General features: G+C 50.0%; 1 protein-coding gene across 1 annotated transcript; it reads right to left on the reverse strand.

The window, feature by feature from the left end:
* Positions 1–1,543: 1,543 nt before the first annotated feature.
* Positions 1,544–12,514, reverse strand: LOC119944540 (C-type lectin domain family 5 member A-like). Its single transcript, XM_038765512.1, has 6 exons — positions 12,438–12,514; positions 6,538–6,624; positions 5,344–5,412; positions 4,527–4,663; positions 2,677–2,786; positions 1,544–1,658 (listed from the first exon to the last, which is right to left on the reverse strand). The coding sequence occupies exons 2-6, from the start codon at positions 6,614–6,616 to the stop codon at positions 1,544–1,546; spliced, it is 510 nt and encodes a 169-aa protein (XP_038621440.1). The 5' UTR covers positions 6,617–6,624; positions 12,438–12,514.
* Between the last annotated feature and the right edge of the window lie 6,948 nt (positions 12,515–19,462).

Genomic DNA, 19,462 nt, shown 5'->3' on the forward strand with positions numbered 1-19,462 from the left:
TCCTGGAATCTAGGTATTTTGTTGCTCTTTGGTTCTCCCCCGCCTCTAGATTCCAAGATAGTCCATTACTTTCCTGCTTTAGATATCCAGCTAATTCTTTCTTTTTCTGCTTCCAACCACTCTAGATCCTTAGATACTGACTCATTGCTCCCCTGTTCCCACCTGATCTCGATCCCTGGAAGAATCAGTCAACCAATCAATGGTATTTATTGGGCACTCACAATGGGCAGAGCACTCTACTAAGCACTTGAGTGAGTACAATGCAACAGAATTAGCAGACACATTCCCCGTCCATAATGAGCTTTCAGTCTAGAGGGGAAGACAGATGTTAACAAAAATAGATAATGTATAATATATAATTTAAAGATGTGTACATAAGTGCTATGGGGATGTGGGTGGGGTGAAGATCAAGTATCCAAAGGTTACCTATCCAAGTGCATAGACAATGCAGAAGGGAGAGTGAGCCGGGGAAAAGAGGGCATAATCAGGGAAGGCCTCTTGGAGGAGATGTGACCTTAATAATGCTCTGAAAGTGGAGAGAGTGGTGGTCTAGCATTTATGGAGGAGGAGCGAGTTCCAAGTAGGGGGAGAATGTGGGAAAGGGGTTGGTGATAAGATAGATGAGATTGGAGCATAGTGAGTTAGCCGACATAGAGAGTGGAGTGTGTGGACTGGGCTGTAGTAGGAGATCAGTGAAGTGTTGTTGTTGGGTAGGGACCCTCTCTATGTGCTGCCGACCTGTACTTCCCAAGCGCTTAGTACAGTGCTCTGCACACAGTAAGCACTCAATAAATACAATTGAATGAATGAATGAATGAATGAATAATGTAGGATGAGACGAGCTGACTGAGTGCTTTAAAGCCAGTGGTAAGGAAGTTTTTTATTTTTGATGCAGAGGTGAATGGGCATCCATTGGAGGTTCTTGAGGAGTGGGGAGACATGGACTGAGCGTTTTTGTTGATAAATGATCCGGGGAACAAAGTGAAGTATGGCCTGGAGTGAAAGTCCCAGGAGGTCAGCAAGGAGGCTGATGCAGTATTCAAGGCGGAATAGGATAAATGTTTGGATCAGCATGGTAGCTTGCTCTCCTGTTCTACATCCCTAGACAATTCACTCCTCTCCTGATCCCACCTGCTCTACGTCCCTAGATAATTCATTGTTCTCCTGTTCTCTTCTGCTCTAAATCCCTAAATGAAGTATTGCTTTCTTGTTCTCATTTGCTCAAGATCCCTAGATGAAGCATTGCTCTCCCATTCTCATCTGCTATGAATCCCTAGTTGGAGCATTGCTCTCCTGTTCTCATCTGCTCCAGATCCCTTGTAGATCCCTAGATGAAGCATTGCTGTCTGGTTCATGCCTGCTGTAGATCCCTCGGTGGCTCATTGCTTTACCCCAACGCCCCCAGATCTCTTGATGAAGTATTGCTCTCTGGTTTCTGCCCACTCCAGATCACCAGCTGATGCATCAATCCGGTGCTTTCGCCCACTCTCGATCCCTAGGAGATGCTCCGGTCTGTGGTCCACACCTGCTCGGGCTTCCCACATCACTGGGCGGGCTTCTCGCAGACCCAGCGGTGGGCATTGTCACACAGTGTGGGGCTCAGTGTTCTGCCAAATCCCACTGTGGCACAGTCGAAATCCGGCCGCCGGGTTATAGCTCTGGGGAAGGAGGGAGGGAGGGAGGGGGAGAAAGAGACAGTGAACACGAACATAAGTGGAGGTCTCCCGGCCCCACTTCTTTCTCCAGGATGGGTGCCCAGAGCTCTCCTCAACACTGACAGCTCCTTGTTGTGCAGAGGAACGTGTCTCACCCAAGGGCTTACCACAGTGCATTGGTCCTTAGGACCACCGCTGCCACCACTGACTGCCCCTGCATTCTGAACAACCCCATTCTCCCCAAACACCACTGGCAGTCAAGGTGTCCTCTCAGGCCTTGATGGCTGAGGATCTTGGACAAGGCCTGGGAGCTCTCTTGTGGCTAAATTTCCTCCTTGCTCCACTCCCACCCCCACCCCAGCCTCACCCCAGCCCTAGTCAGAGGAGATCTCGTCTGGGAATCGGAACCTGATCATTCTGATTCTGATTGACCAAAAGACCTTGGTGGTGCCACCGTATACCAATCATGTTCTCACTCCGTGTCCACCTTGCACTCATCACGTGCCTATCACATGCCCACAAGGTACCCACTACATACCCACCATCCATTCGCTATGTGCCCACCATATGCTCATTCCAAATCCACCTTGTGTCTATCATGTGCCTACTAGGTGCTTACCACTTACCTATCATGAGCTCACTACATACCCACCATGAGTCCACCATGCGCTTGCCACATGTTCACCATGCACTCACCACATCCCCACCACATGCTTATCACGAGCCCACCACATGTAAACCACGTGCTCACATGCCCAGTGTGCCTGTGATCCACCCATAATATACCCACTGAGACCACCACACATCCACCATGGATCCACTCACCACATTCCTGTGTGCCCACCAGATGCTCATCACATACCCATCAGTCTTCCACCACATGCCCAATAAATGCACCACGTGCCCAACCACCCATCCAGCTTTGGGTCACCCGGCTTTCTGTGCTCCACCCTACTGTCCCTGGTGCTGGTGCCAGCCCCAAAAGTACCAGGTTCACCCAAATAATTATTGGTGCACGTACATGTCAGCACTGAGCTCCATGCCATCCACCCATCTCCACTTGCTATCGGAGTGGTGGTAACGCAGGCCGACAAAGTATGATTCGAATTTCGTGTTTGAGTTGAGGAAATCCTGGAAGAGAACAAAGTCCTGTTTCCTGACCAGCTCCAAGTCCCCTGGGGTTGATTCCCAACTCTCTTCTCTCCTGAGCCTTGCCCCCAAATCTCTTCAGCCCATCCTCCTCCTCCCCACATCTTTCACCATGGTTGTCCCAGCCCTCGCCTGGAGCCCTTCATCCCGCCAATGTCCAGTGTGTGTGGTACCGAGTCTGGGGAGGGCTGCCGGTAGGCTGGGTTTCACTCATGAGAGCGGGATGAACTGAAGTCCAGTGCCAAGCCAGAGAGTCCTGAAGCCCCTCCCTGTCTGCTCTCCCCCTGCCCTCCAGGTTCTTCTTGTCTAAGGATGGCTGTCCGCCACACTGCCTGGGAAATCCCAGGGGTCCATTGCCAGCTGGTGTGGGCCGATCTGAATCAGCCAGGAACAGCCCAAGGCGGCTAGGAGTGGCATAGAGCCAGCTGGGGGCTGCCTGGAACTATCTAGGGGCTGTGGGAGTGATCCAAAACTGACTGGGAGTGGCCAGGAGCCAGCTAGGAGCAGTCCAGAGCCAACAAGGGGAAGCAGTGTGGCTCAGTGGAAAGAGTACAGGCTTTGGAGTCAGAGGTCTTGGGTTCAAATCCTGGCTCCGGGAATTGTCAGCTGTGTTACTTTGGGCAAGTCACTTAACTTCTCTGGGCCTCAGTTACCTCATCTGTAAAATGGGGATTAAGACTGTGAGCCCCCCGTGGGACAAGCTGATCACCTTGTAACCTCCCCAGCGCTTAGAACAGTGCTTTGCACATAGTAAGCACTTAATAAATGCCATCATTATTATTATTATTAACAAAGAGCAGACTGGAGCCAGCTGGGATTAGTCCGGAGCCAATCAGAAGTTCATTCATTCAATCATATTTATTGAGCGCTTATTGTGTGCAGAGCACTGTACTAAGCACTTGGGAAGTACAAGTTGGCAACATATAGAGACGGTCCCTACTCAACAACAGGCTCACAGTCTAGAAGTGCTCCAGAGCCAGCTAGAAAATGTCCTGAGTCAGCTGGGAGCTTCCCATAGTCAGCTGGGACTACAGGGGAAGGAAGGTAGAGACTTTTACCTCCTCCAAACTCAGCTCCTGTCCTCACCTGCCTCTTGCTGCTCACAAGCATTCCCTCTGTAGAGGTCTCTGCCTGACCCTGCCTTTGTCCTGCAGTCCTGCCCAGGAAGGACAAGAGCTGCGAGCCACACCATCCTCTTAGAGAAGCAGCATGGTGTAGTGGATAGAGCACGGACCTGAAGTCAGAAGGACATGGGTTCTAATCCTGGCTCCACCACTTGTTTGCTGTGTGACCTCAGGCAAGTCATTTCACTTCTCTGTGCCTCAGTTACTTTATCTGTAAAATGGGGATTGAGACTGAGCCCCACCTGGGATAGGGACTATATCCAACCTGATTGTCTTACACCTACCCCAGCACTTAAAACAGCTCCTGGAACATAGTAAGCACTTAACAAATGCCACAAATATTATTATTAGTATCTAACTGACCCCAGGGTTCCTGGGGAGGGCAAGCCAAGGAGAGAGGGTGAATGGATGGGGAGGGAGAAGGGGAAGAACCAGTCTAGGGATGCCCAAGTTCCATGACCTCAGGGCTTGCCCACATCTGGGTCTGCACCCCCAACCCCTGCCCCCTCGCTTCCGGTGCCGGGGTCACAGGCAGGCCTTCCACTACAGCCCCAGGGATATTCATCACCAATCCTTCTGGGCCTGACTGAGTTCTCACCAGTTTTGCTCTGCTTGTACCAACAGCCAGAGAGGCGTCCTCTTGGGTGCAAGTATCCCAGCTCTGGTTCCAGGCCTTCTCTTGGGTGGAAAAGAAATAGCATCTCCCCCCATGAAATTGCCACAGAATGGGGCAAGCTGTGAAAGCAGGGACAGGCCCGGGGTGTGAGAGGTGGGCTGGAATAGTGGAGTACCCCTTACCCTCCACCACCTCCATCAACCAAACTTCCCATCAATCCATCTCCCAGGACAGATGTTTGTCAGGTGGAGCCCAGCCATGGCTGTGGCCTTTGGGAGCTGGGCAGTTTTGTGGAAAAGGGAGCTTTCTTCAGTAGAAATGCACTGGGAACATAGTAGGAAACCGGAAACCTTCCAGCATGAACTGGAAAGACACCAGGAATGCTATGCCAATTCTGTGCTCTTCCCCTTCACTGTGCCTCACTCTATCACTTGTTCTCCAGCAGCCCCTCTCATGCTAAGGTACACATGTGTGGGGGGAGGGGATGGGGGTGGGGGTGCATCAGAGGAGCCTGGCAAAGATAAGTTGGGAATGGGAGGTTTCTAGAGAGGAGGTTGGGTTGAGGAGGTAGCTAGGGGCTGGGAACTGGGAGACCTGGATCGTATTCCCCAGTTGGGTCCTGGCCTGCTGCATTTCCACTCTGGGCCTCCATTTCCTTATCTGCAAGATGGGTATATGTCTCCCGCCCCATCACTTCCTCCCCAGAGGGTTGGGAAAGAAAGGGCTTTCAAGAGGTAGAAGGGATGATGGTGGAGTGGGTGTCGTCTGTTGTCTCCATCACCCCCGATGCTAAGGTTACCTGTCCCGCTGCTCCTGGTGGTGGCGTTGGGTGGGTCACTGAAGGTCTCAGGTGGAAAGATCTCTGAAACTGGAATCAATCCACATATTGACCTTGACCTCGGAAGGCACAGTTAATCTCAGCCTTTCATTAGCTCGGCTGAACCTCAATCTCCCTGGTGGATTTCACGGGCCTAGTCATTCGTGCACCCCAAGTTCTCCAGCCCTAGGGTAGACAGACGGCCGCCATCTGTCCCATGACATCAGAGATTCCTGTTCCCCTTAGGAGCAGGGAAGAGCATAAGCATGCTCCAAGCCCCCCCGCCACCACCACCACACACACACACACACACAGAGGAAAGGGCATGGTGTCTGTACTCCAAAGAGACAGGCCAGCCTTCTGGAGAGATGGAGATATGGGCCAGGTCCCCAGGCAAAGGGACTGACCAGTTTCCTAATGGAGGAACAGCCAGACACCCTTGGAGAAGGAGGTTCCTGAGCTCTAGCTGAAGCTGAAGCTGGGTAGTTGTTGTAGGCTACAGGCTGCAGGCTGGCCCAGACTTCGCTGGGGCAAAGGAGGGAGGCCCCCGGATTTGGGATGTGGAACCAGTTACACGTGGAGAAGTGAGCCAGTTTGAGTGGGATTAACAGGGAGGTCGGCCCTCAGGGGTCTTTGTGGACCAGGGTCGGGCACAGCTGAGACCTAGTCCCCACCATTGACACGACTCCTCTTCCTTCCCATTTGCCCCATTTCCCTTTGAGCCCCGTGTGACATAAGAACCTGCTGCCACTCATCTTGAGCAACAGGGAAGAGGTCATGGGTGCTGGCCTGCCCAGCCTCTTGGCCTCTTGGTGACTCCAACCCTGCTCTCAGGGCCAAGTCTCCTAGCCCCGGCCAGGGATGTGTGGGGCATGGGCTGCTGGGCTCCACATCCTCCCAGGTATGGCTGTGGGATAATTCAGGGGAGGAAAGCCCACTGACCATAGATTCCCCGGGGGCTGAGGGAAAGGTTGACCTGAATGGGCCCCAGGGGCCGTCTCCACCATCTCTGTTTCCAGATCCTCCTTTGCCCCTCCCACACACCCCTACCCAACCCATCCTTTGCCCCATCCTCTTCCACCTTCCTCCTCCCCGAGCCCCGTCATTCCCCATCCCTGGGCCCCAGGACAGGCTGGCAAGTGGTAGGAGATAGGAGTTGAGCAGGTGCAGACTTACAGTACTGGAGGAACAGCGTTGATCCAATCACTTTCAAAACCAGGACGATGAGCCCAGGTATCACTGCAGCCCAGTTCATGGTGGGATCTGTGGTGGGTGGAGAGACTCAGCCAGGGACACTCAAAGCCACTGAAGCTATTTAGCCAAAATTCTGCGTCAGCTCCGCAAATTGACCTGGATCCCAGGTCCAGTTCTGTGTGGCCCCAAAACCCCCTGGTGGTGGTCATGCTCCCAGAGGATCCAAAGAAGCAGCATGAAGAGAAGCAGAGAAGCAGCATGGCTCAGTGGAAAGAACATGGGCTTTGGAGTCAGAGGTCATGGGTTCGAATCCCAGATCCACCACATGTCTGCTGTGTGACCATGGGCAAGTCACTTAACTTCTCTGAGCCTCAGTTCCCTCATCTGTAAAATGGGGATTAATAATAATAATAATGGCATTTGTTAAGCACTTACTATGTGCAAAGCACTGTTATAAGCACTGGGGGGATACAAGGTGATCAGGTTGTCCCACGTGGGGCTCACAGTCTTAATCCCCATTTTACTGATGAGGTAACTGAGGCCTAGAGAAGTGAAGTGACTTGCCCAAAGTCACACAGCTAAGTGGCAGAGCCAGGGTTTGAACCCATGACCTCTGACTCCAAAGCCCGTGCTCTTTCCACTGAGCCATGCTGCTTCTCTGAGCCACGGACTGTGAGCCCCCCTTGGGACAACCTGATCACCTTGTATCCCCCTCAGCACTTAGAACAGTTCTTTGCACATAGTAAGTGCTTAACAAATACTATTATTATTATTATTATTATTATTATTATTATTATTATTATTATTATTATTATTATTATTACCCAGGTGGCTTGCCAGCCCCCTGCTGGCCTGGCCGAAGACTTGTGCTGGGGCTGCAGCCAGTAAAGCAGTTTTGCTGAGTGGCGGGTGGGAGGACAGAGGAAGGAGGGCAGGAGATGAGAGGAGGTATGAGGGCAGGCCCAGTGGGAGGGGCAAGGACAGATGAAGGGATGGGGGTAGGGCCAAGGGCTGGGGCACAACTTGTCCTGGGAAGAGTTAAAACAATAATAAAAATTGTGATATCTGTTGAACACTTACTGTGTTCCAAGCAGTGTACTAAGTACTGGGGTGGATACAAGCAAATTGGGTCAGACACAGTCCCTGTCCTACATAGGGCTCGCAGTTTTAATCCCTATTTTACAGATGAGGTAACTGAGGCCCAGAGAAGTGAAGTGACTTGCACAAGGTCACAGCACATAAGTGGCGGAGCCAGGATTAGAACCCAGTTCCTTCTGACTTCCAGGCCTGGGCTCTTTCCACAAGCCCGTGCTGCTTCTCGCCACTGGGAACAGCCCCTCCATGGGCTGAACGTATGGCCAGGCTCCTGGGCTCTCCCCAGACCGACTACTGAAGGCAAGGAGCAGAGTCCAACGTGACTGACCTCTGATCTCTGGGGGTGAGGAGCAGAGACAGATGTATCTGGCTTCTGGGATGGGCCTAATCTATCAGAGTGAGAAGCAGAGGCAAAAGCGTCTAACCTCTGACCTCTGGGATTAAGGAGCAGAGGTGTATGTGATTGACCTCTGACCTCTGGGGATGAGGAGCAGAGGTCCACATTTCTGCCCCTCAGACTTACTGCTCTCCATTTGCATCATGGTCCTTTCTCCCCTTCCTTGAGCCTCCAATATGGTCTACTGAGCTCTGCTGCCTTTTTGTCCCCAAGACTTCCATTTCTGGCAGGTCAGCCGCTTCTGACCATGAGGAGCACTAACCCAGAGAACACCTACCATGGGGAGCATGAACTGCCGGGAGCACTGGCCAAAGGGAGCACCAGCCGTGGGAAGTACTGACTGTGGGGAGCACCAGCATGTAACATCATTCTTGACAGGTGGGCATGTGGCCTAACATGGCTATGGCATGCCTGCCATTTGGTGGCAGTAGGCTGATTTGGACTATTTGTCATATTCCGCTGACACCCCCTTCCCCCCACCACTGCTCCCCTACCCCCAACCGCCACTGCATAGACATCCTCCTGACCCGCAGTGTCCCCTCCCTGGTCCCAATGTACACTGGTGCCGCGTCCAAGGCAGATGAAGGCCGATGCCAACCATAAAAACATGGGACACTTAGCTGCCAGATCTGGATCCAGACTTGATGGGGGTCAGGCTAGTTGGAAACTGGATGGTCTTGGCTGAGGAAAACTGGACAGATGGAAGCTGTCATCTCCAACCTCGGAATCTGCCCCCACTGTCTCCACCCTCAGGATCCAGGGCTGCTGACCATGGAAGGGAACTGGTCCACGAATGGTCCATTGGCACAGTGGGCACAGCTGGTACAGCACATGTGGCAGGTACAGTGGGCACAGCTGGCATGGGTGTAGTGTGTGGGAAGAAGCATGGCCTAGTGGATCAATCAATCAATCAATCAATCATATTTATTGAGTGCTTACTGTGTGCAGAGCACTGTTCTAAGCGCTTGGAAAGTACAAGTTGGCAACATATAGAGACGGTCCCTACCCAAGAGTGGGCTCACAGTCTAGAAGGGGGAGACAGAGAACAAAACCAAACATCTTAACAAAATAAAATGAATAGATATGTACAAGTAAAATAAATAAATAGAGTAATAAATATGTACAAACATATATACATATATACAGGTGCTGTGGGGAAGGGAAGGAGGTAAGACGGGGGGGATGGAGAGGGGGCCGAGGGGGAGAGGAAGGAGGGGGCTCAGTCTGGGAAGGCCTCCTGGAGGAGGTGAGCTCTCAGTAGGCCCTTGAAGGGAGGAAGCGAGCTAGCTTGGAGGATGTTGGGAGGGAGGGCATTCCAGGCCAGGGGGATGACGTGGGCTGGGGGTCGATGGCGGGACAGGCGAGAACGACACACAGTGAGGAGATTAGCAGCAGAGGAGCGGAGGGTGCGGGGTGCGGGGTAGAGTGTGGGCCTGGGAATCAGAGGATGTGGGCTCTAATCCTGCCCCTCCACTTGTCTGCTGTGTAACCTTGGGTAAGTCATTTCATCTCTCTTTGTCTCAATTTCCTCAACTATAAAATGGGAATTCAAAACCTCTAACTGTGCACCCTATTTGGGGCAGGTACTGGGTCTGACCCAAGTAACTGGTACCTACCCTACCCAAGCTTTTAGAGCTGTGCTTGACACATAACAAGTGTTTAACAAATGTCATAGTTATTCATTATTCATTCAGTCGTACTTACTGAGCGCTTACTGTGTGCAGAGCACTGTACCAAGTGCTTGGGAAGTACAAGTTGGCAACATATACAGATGGTCCCTACGCAACAGCGGGCTCACAATCTAGACAAGTGAAAAGTACAGGGGACACAGTGGGCACAGCTGGCATAGGGGACATTGTGGACACAACTATCTCAGCTAGCGTAGTGGGCCCAGCAGGCAGAGTGGACCCAGCCAGTACTGTGGGCACAATACTCTTTCATTCAGTCATATTTGTTGAGCACTTACTGTTTGCAGAGCACTGTACTAAGTGTTTGGGGGAGTACAATGTAACAATGTACAGACACATTCCCTAGCCACAAAGAGCTCACAGTAAGCGAGGGTGGCAGGGATTAATGGTCTGTGTTCTGGGCAGTGAGCAAATCCTCTAGTGCTAACCTCACTGTGCCTCAATTTCCCTATCTCACCACCAACCCCTAGCCCACATCCTGCCTTTGGCTTAGAACACTCTCCTTCCTCAAGTCCACCAGACAATTACTCTCCCCCGCTTTAAAGCCATACTGAAGACATATCTCCTCTAAGAGGCTTTCCCAGACTGTGCCCAACTCTTCCTCATCTCCCATTTTCTTCTGCATCACCTTGACTTGCTCTTCTCTCCTCCCAGTGCCACAGCACTTATGTACATATCCGTAATTTTATTTCTTTGTATTGATGTCTGTCTCCCCCATCTAGACTGTAAGCTCGTCATGGGCAGAAAATGTCATTGTTTCCCAAGCGCTTAGTATAGTGCACTGCAGACAGTAAGTGCTCAATAAATACAAGTGAAGGAATGAATCTGAAGCTGGGGGTGGGAGGGAGAAACTCCTCACCCTCGGTTTCAAGGCTGTCCATCACCTCGCCCCCTCCTACCCCACTTCCCTTCTCTCCTTCTACAGCCCAGCCTGCACCCTCCGCTCCTCTGCTGCTAATCTCCTTACCATGCCTCGTTCTCGCCTGTCCCACTGTCGACCACCAGCCCACGTCATCCCCCTGGCCTGGAATGCCCTCCCTCCCCACATCCGCCAAGCTAGCTCTCTTCCACTTCCTTCTCTTCCTCCCTTCAAGGCCCTACTGAGAGCTCACCTCCTCCAGAAGGCCTTCCCACACTGAGCCCCCTCCTTCCTCTCCCCCTTGTCCCCCTCTACACCCCCCTGGCCTTACCCCCTTCCCTTCCCCACAGCACCTGTATATATGTATATATGTTTGTACGTATTTATTACTATATTTATTTATTTATTTTACTTGTACATATTTATTCTACTTATTTTATTTTGTCAATATGTTTTGTTTTGTTCTCTGTCTCCCCCTTCTAGACTGTGAGCCCTCTGTTGGGTAGGGACCGTCTCTATTTGTTGCCAACTTGTACTTCCCTGCGTCTCCCTTGTACTGCGTGGCTCAGTGGAAAGAGCCTGGGCTTTGGAGTCAGAGGTCATGGGTTCAAATCCCGGCTCCGCCAACTGTCAGCTGTGTGACTTTGGGCAAGTCACTTCACTTCTCTGTGCCTCAGTTTCCTCATCTGTAAAATGGGGATTAAGACTGTGAACCCCCCGTGGGACAACCTGATCACCTTGTAATCGCCCCAGCGCTTAGAACAGTGCTTTGCACATAGTAAGCGCTTAATAAATGCCATTATTATTATTATTATTCCCAAGCGCTTAGTACAGTGCTCTGCACACAGTAAGCACTCAATAAATATGATTGAATGAATGAATGAATGAAAGGGAGAGCTCAGGTCTTGGAGTAATAATAGTTGTGGTATTTGTTAAGCTCTTTCAATGTGTCAGACACTGTACTTAGATCAAAAACTGTCTATGGGGGAAGGGCAGCAGATATTTTATCCCCATTTTGCCAATGAGGAAACTGAGGCACAGAAAAACTAAGTGATTTGCCCAAGGTCACACAGCAGACAAGTGGTAAAGTCAGGACTCGGGCTCAGGTCTCCTGACTCCCAAGCCGCAGGCTCTTTTCCTTAGGCCCCACTGCTTCTTACCAGGCCACGCTGTTCGACTGGCTCTCCCAGTGGGCCTGCAGGTTGCTATGGGGCAGAAGGTGCCCGTCTCTGGGAGCAAGAGTCCTGGACAGCACCACAGCTCAGCCCAGCAGCAGCCTGGGAGGGTGGGGTCAGACAGCAGCCAGGCAGGTGTGGGCCCTGGAGTGGAGGGGACGTAGGAACCATCCCTGGATTGGACATATTGGCAGATCTGTGGCAGCAAGGGAAGGGTCAATCAATCAATCAATCAATTGTATTTATTGAGCACTTACTGTGTGCAGAGCACTGTACTAAGCACTTGGGAAGTACAAGTTGGCAACATATAGAGACAGTCCCTACCCAACAGTGGGCTCACAGTCTAAAAGGGGTCCTCTCACTGCCTCACCTCCTTCTGCTTCTGTGCTCTGTGGCCATTTCCCAAACCTCCCCATGCCTGCCCCTCAGCTGGCCCCTGGAAAAGCAGCCATCTCTGTCCCTACATTGTGCCATTTGCTCTTGCCTGGGGTCACAGTCCAGCTTACCCCATTTCCCTAACCAAAGGGGCACACGAGCAAGAGAGGGCAAAGGTGTCCAGAGGGTAAGTGTGTTCCTTGTTGCCCCCCCCACCCCAGCCTCTCCACACTCAGAGACCGGCGACTCCCTATGAGAAACAAGTGTCTAAGGGGACAAAGAGAGAGACTCACCGGTAGGGGCCTTGCTGTGCTGGGGTGGGCTTGGATTCCTGCCCTCTGAAGCCAGGCACGGTCCTGTCGGTCAGTTCAACAGAGAGGGGCCCCTGCAGGAGCCCCTCAGTTTCATGGAGCCTTCAATGCAGAGCCTGGAGCCCGGAGCCCAGGGGTCAGAGCGCAGAACACAGGGGACAGAGCCTGGAACTCTGGGGTCCAGAGCCCAGAGCCCAGCATGCAGAGCCCTGAGGGGGCGTCTTTCTTTGGCCTTGTCTGCGGGGGCAGAAACCAGACTCTGACAGCCACCACCTTCTCCGTGCTGCTGGCAGCATGCCTGGATGACTGGCACTCTGTCGTAAGAGGACACTTGCAAGGGGAATTTCCTGTGGTGTCAAGGGATTGGCCAAGCAGAATCTGGAGCCAGCTGTGTTTCAAGACTCATTCATTCATTCATTCAATCGTATTTATTGAGCGCTTACTGTGTGCAGAGCACTGTACTAAGCGCTTGGGAAGTACAACTTGGCAACATATAGAGACGGTCCCTACCCAACAGTGGGCTCATGGTCTAGAAGGGGGAGAGAGAGAGCAAAACAAAGCATATTAACAAAATAAAATAAATAGAATAAATATGTACAAATAAAATAAATAAATAGAATAATAAATATGTACAAACATATATACATATATACAGGTGCTGTGGGTAGGGGAAGGAGGTAAGGCGGGAGGGATGGGGAGAGGAAGGAGGGAGCTCAATCTGGGAAGGCCTCCTGGAGGAGGTGAGCTCTCAGTAGGGCTTTGAAGGGAGGAAGAGAGCTAGCTTGGCGGATGTGTGGAGGGAGGACATTCCAGGCCAGGGGGATGACGTGGGCCAGGCCCGTTGCCCTGTGCACCTCATGAGACCCCTTAGATGGTCCTTTGATCAAACTCATTCACCACTGACTGCATATCGTGAGGGCAGAGACATAGGAGGATTCCTGAACTGGCCTCTTTTCCTGGGACCAGGGAGAGACTAGAACCCAGGCTCTTTCCACTAGGCCATCCCACTCTTGAAGGTCACACTTGCATGCTGTGTGACCTTGGGCAAGTCACAACTTCTCTGTTCTTCAATTGCCGCATCTGTCAATGCCTGTTCTCCCGCCCTCTTACACTGAGAACCTCATGTGGGACAGGGACTGTGTCTGTGCTTAACAAATACTACAACTAATTAACAAACACCACAATTTTTATCATTATTATTATTATCAAATCCTGGAGGTGGGAATAAATGTGCAATTGTAGAGAAGGGGATGTCAGAGCTGGAGAGATAGATTTGGGAGTCATCATGTAAAGATGATAGCTGAAGCTATGGGAATGGATAGAATCCCCAAAGGAGTGCATGTAAAGGGAGAATGCTCTGCACACAGTAAGTGCTCAATAAATACGATTGATGAGAATAAAAGAGGACTCAAAACTGAGCCTTGGGGGACTCCCACAGTCTGGGGATGGGAGGCAGAGGAGGACCCCATGAAAGAGACCGAGAATGAGCAGCCAGAGCAATAGGAGGAGAACCAGGAGAAGACAGTTTCAGTGAAGCCAAGGTTGTTTCCAGGAGAAGGGGGTGGTCGACAGTGTCAAAGGCAGCTGAGAAGTCGAGGAGAATTAGGGTGGAGTACAGGCCATTAGATTTGGTGAGGAGGAGTTCATTGGTGACCTTGGAGAGAGCGGTTTCCATGAAGTAGATTGGGCAAAAACTAGATTGTAGAGGGTTCGAGGAGAGAGTTAAAGGAGAGGAAGTGAAGGTGGTGGGTGTCGACAATCTGTTCAAGGAGTTGGACAGAAATAGTAAGGGGGAGATGGGGCAATAGCAGGGTGGTGTAGTGGGTTGAGAGATGGTTTTCTTAGGCTAGAAGACCTTTGGATGTGTTTGAAAGCACAGGGGAAGGAGCCATCAGAGTGAGCGGTTAAATAGGGCATTCAGGGAAGAAGGGTGGACACAAATGTTTTTAAAAGGTGTGAAGAGATGTCATTGGAAGAGCAAGGTGGAAGGGGTGGATTTCAAAACCTGATCGGAGTTATCTTGATAGACAGCCGGGAATGATAAGAGAGAGTGTATATGAGGGGAGGAGGGAGCAGGGTCTGGGGAAGATTTGGGTGTATCCTCCCTGTTGGTTTCAGGTTTGTCAGTGAAGGATATGGCAATTCATCAGAGCAGAGAGCAGGAGCTGGGGAATAATAATAATAATAATAATAATGGTATTTGTTAATTGCTTACTATGTGCCAGGAACTGCACTAAGCGCTGGAGTGGATACAAGTAAATTGGGTTGGACACAGTCCCTGTCCCACAAAGGGCTCACAGTTTCTCTCCCCATTTTACAGATGAGGTAACTGAGGCATAGAGAAGTGAAATGACTTGCCCAAGGTTACATAGCAGACAAGTGGCGGAGTCAAAATTAGAACCCATAACCTTCTGACTCCCAGGCCCATGCTCTTTCCAATAAGCCATACTGCTTCTTAATCGGAGAAGACCTCCTGGAGGAGATGTGACCTTCATAATGCTTTGAAGGAGAGGAGAGTGGTGGCCTGGGACATGTGGAGCAGGAGGGAATTCCAGGCTAGTGGAAGGATGTGGAAGAGGGGTCAGCAGTGAGACAGAAAGGATCAGGGCCCAGTGGGTAAGCCGGTGCTAGAGGAGCAAAGTGTGCGGGCTAGGCTGTAGTAGATCAGTGAGATGAGGTAGGCTGGGGCAAGCTAGCTGAGTGCTCTAAAGCCAATGGTAAGGAGTCTCTAACCATTGATGCTGGACAGCCATTGGAGGTTCCTGAGGAGTGGAAAGATGCGGACTGAATGGTTTTGTAGAAAAATGATCCATGCAGCAGAGTGAAGTATTGACCCGAGTGAGGAGAGACAGGAGGTCAGTGAGGACGCTGATGCAGTAGTCAGGTACCTCACCTCTCTTCTCTCCTTCATCAGCCCAGCCTGCACCCTCCGGTCCTCTGCCGCTAACCTCCTCACTGTACCTCGTTCTCGCCTGTCCCGCCATTGACCCCCAGCCCACATCCTTCCCCTGGTCTGGAATACCCTCCCTCTACACATCCGCCAAGCTAGCCTTCTTCCTCCCTTCAAAGCCCTACTGAGAGCTCACCTCCTCCAGGAGGCCTTCCCAGACGAACCCCTTCCTTCCTCTACCCCTCCCCCCCTCCCCTCCGCCTTACCTCCTTCCCCTCCCCACAGCACCTGTATATACATTTGTACATATTTATTACTCTATTTTACTTGTACATATTTACTATTTATTTGTTAATGATGTGCGTATAGCTTTAATTCTATTTTTTCTGACTATTTTGACACCTGTTTACATGTTTTGTTCTGTTGTCTGTCTCCCCCTTCTAGACTGTGAGCCTGTTGTTGGGTAGGGACCGTCTCTATATGTTGCCAACTTGCACATCCCAAGCGCTTAGTACAGTGCTCTGCACACAGTAAGTGCTCAATAAATACAATTGAATGAATGAATGAATGAATAGGATAAGTGGTTGGATCAGTGTGGTAGCAGTTTGAATGGAGAGGAAAGGATGGATTTTAGCAATGTTGGGAAAGTTGAACCAAAAAGATTTGGTTATAGATTGAATTTGTGACTGTAATGAGAGAGATGAGATAAGGACAATACCAAGGTATGGGCTTGGGAGATATGGAGGAGAATGGTATTGTCTACAGTGATGAGAAAGATAGTGGAAGGAGAGGGTTTAAGTGGGAAGATAAGGAGTTCAGTTTTGGGCATCTTTAGTTTGAGGTATTGGCAGGACATCCAAGTAGAGATGTCCCAGAGGCAGAAGGAAATGTGAGATTGCAGAAAAGAAGAGATCAGGGTTGCAGGCGTAGATTTGGGAATCAACTGCATAGAGATGGTAGTGGAAACCATGGGAGTGAATGAGTAATCAGAGGGAGTGGGTGTACGGAACCGATTCTTGAGAGAGACCTCCACCCCAACCTCGTCAAAGGGTGGGAGGCAAAGGAGGAGTCCAGCAAAAGAAACTGAGAAGGAGTTGTCAGATGATGATAATGATTGTATTTGTTAAGCTCCTTCTATGTGCCAAGCACTGTTCTAAGTGCTGGGGTAGATACAAGGTTATCAGTTTGTTCCACATGGGGCTCACATTCTTAATCTCCATTTTACAGGTGAGGTAACTGAGGCACTGAGAAGTTAAGTGACTTGCCTAAAGTCACACAGCTGACAAGTGGTGGAGCTGAGATTAGAGAGATAGGAGGAGAACCAAGCGAGAGCAGAGTCAATGAAGCCATGGGTTGGATAAAGTTTCAAGGAGAAGTGGGTTGTCTACAGTGTTGAAGGCAGCTGAGCGGTCTAAAAGGATTAGGATGGATTAGAAACCATCAGATTTGACCAGAAGAAGGTCATTGGTTACCTTAGAGAAGGATGTTTCTGTGGGGTGAAGGGAATAGGAGCCAGATTGGAGGGGATCAAAGAGGCAATTGGAGAGGAAGTGGAGACAGCAGGGGGAGTAAACAACTCTTTCAAGAGGTTTAGAGGGAAATGGTAGGAGGGAGATGGGGCAATAACTCAAGGAAGCCATAGCATCAAGGGAGGGGGGGTTTTGGTTTAGAATAGCAAGATCATGGGCTTGTGAGACAGAATGGCTGTGTTGTTTAGAGTGATAGGAAAATCAGTGAGGAGGACAGGGTTTGGGTGTGAAGATGTGATCTGCTTTGGACATGATAAGTGTGTGGTGCTGGTGGGACATCCAGGTAGAGATGTCTGGAAGTCAGGAGGAATGTGAGCCTGTAGAGGAGAGAAAATCAGGGCTGGAGATGTAGATGTGGGAATCATCTGCCTTTGAGATGGTAGTTGAAGTCATGAGAGCAGTTGAGTTTTCTGAGGGAGTGGGTTTAGATGGAGAGTAGAAGGGGACCCAGAACTGAACCTCGAGGGACTCCAGCAGAAGGTCATGGCCAGATCAGCAAGTACACGTTCGGGCTTGGAAGGAACCACTATCTATCATCTATCATCTATCATGTATCTATCTACCATCTGTCTTCTAGACTGTGAGCCCACTGTTGGGTAGGGACTGTCTCTATATGTTGCCAACTTGTACTTCCTAAGCGCTTAGTACAGTGCTCTGCACACAGTAAGCGCTCAATAAATATGATTGATTGATTGGCTGATTGATGTAGAGAAAGGGGGCAGTTTTTCTGACCCCACTACAAAACTACTCTCTTGCTGTGGAAAGAGCCCAGGCCTACAAGTCAGAGTACCTGGATTTTAATTCTGGCTCCACCACTTGAGTGCTGTGTGACCTTAGGCAAATCACTTAACTTCTCTTTCTTACTTCATCTGTAAAATCCGGATTAAGACTGAGTCCTATATGGGAAAAGGACTTGTATCTACTCAAGTGCTTTAGTATAGTGCCTGGCACATAGTAAGAGTTTAACAAATATCAAAAAATGATGGGATTATCTGGTCTTGTTGCAGCTCTCTTCTCCTCGTCCATTGTACCAGTAAGTGCCCTGAGCCCATGATCCTTTTGTTTTATTTATTGCTGTGCTGCTCCTGGGAACTGCTCTTCTCCCACCACCCTGCCCTTGGCTCATTATTTCCCTCTGGGCTTCTGCCAGGAACTGCCCCACCTAATCCTCCTGCACCTTCCAGGATCCCCCCCCATATTCATTCAGTTTGAGTAACCCAAACAGTGCTTTGCACACAGTAAGTGCTCAGTAAATACGATTGAATGAATGAATGAATGAATGAATGAATATTGACTCCCATAGCTCATACACACATCAGCCGTTTCAGATATAACTCCCTCCTTGACCCTGTTTTCCCACCTCCTCTATCTCTTGACCCTAATGAGCTTGCCAACTATTTCCTCAATAAAATTTAAACCATCAGGCTTGACCTCCCTAAAATCTCCCCTGAACGGCTCTGTCCCATGAACCTACAGCTGGGTTGGATCAGGAGATGTTGGTGGGTTGGTCATCTATGGGGCTGAACCAGGGGCCTTTGCCCCTAGTGGTTTCAGTGAAAGTCAAACAAAAAAGCTTCATTGTGAACCTGACTGTAAGCCCCAAGTGGGACAGGGACCATTTCTGATCTATTTACCATCTATCTATCCCACTGCTTAGAATGGTATTTGGCACATAAAAAGCTTTTAATAAAACAGTGTGGCCTAGTGGAAATAGCTTGGGCCTGGGAATCAGAGGACCTGGTTCTAACCCCAGCTCGGCCACTTGTCTGCTTGTGACCTCAGGCACGTCACTTCACTTCTCTAGGCCTCAGTCACCTCACGTGCAAAATGGGGATTAAGACTGTGGGCCCCATGTAGGTCATGGACTATGTCCAACCTGATTAGCTTGTATCTTCCCCAGTGCTTAGTACAGTGCCTGTCACATAGAAAGTGCTTAACAAATACCATAGAAAAAATACTCTAACTGGAAGGAAAATTATTTTTATTCAAAACTGGCAAAATTTTGACTTGGTCAACTTTGTAAGGAGATTCTTTTGCACACGCACGTGCGTGCATGCACACACACACACACACACACACACAATTACATATACACACATGTAAACACCCAATACAATTACACACATATGCACTCCCTCCCACACACCCACAATTAAATGCACAATCATATAAACATACACACAATTACATGCACACCCGTATAAACACCCATACACAATTACACACACTTATATGACCTCCTACACACCTACAATTATATGCACAATCATATAAACACCCATGCACAATTACACACACACAAATGCACAGCACCTTGTCTCTTTTTGTGTTGACATAAACAGAGATATATTGATTTGCACCTGAAGGACCATTTCCAATGGTGAGAGGAGGGATGGAATTCATCTTCTGGAACCAGCAAACATCCCTTGGCAGGGAATTCCAACAGTGTCTGGCCATGTACAGATCCCAGCCAGGCTTACTTGGATCTTAGAGTGCTGCTGTGACCTGCCCATGAATTTCAAGAAGAAACCTCTGGATCTGGAGTTTTTGGGAATCGTGATAACAGATATTTGAAAACAACACATCTG

This window comes from Tachyglossus aculeatus, chromosome 2 (assembly GCF_015852505.1).
Source record: "Tachyglossus aculeatus isolate mTacAcu1 chromosome 2, mTacAcu1.pri, whole genome shotgun sequence".
NCBI lineage: Eukaryota > Metazoa > Chordata > Mammalia > Monotremata > Tachyglossidae > Tachyglossus > Tachyglossus aculeatus.

Excerpts from the sequence above, each read along its gene's own strand:
- LOC119944540 (XM_038765512.1), bottom strand. The coding sequence starts at position 6,616 with ATGAACTGGGCTGCAGTGATACCTGGGCTCATCGTCCTGGTTTTGAAA. Across the intron at positions 5,413-6,537 it reads AACGCTGTTCCTCCAGTACT|TTTCAGAGATCTTTCCACCT; the intron begins GTAAGTCTGCAC and ends GATTGATTCCAG. Across the intron at positions 2,787-4,526 it reads GTACAAGCAGAGCAAAACTG|GATTTCCTCAACTCAAACAC; the intron begins GTGAGAACTCAG and ends GTTCTCTTCCAG.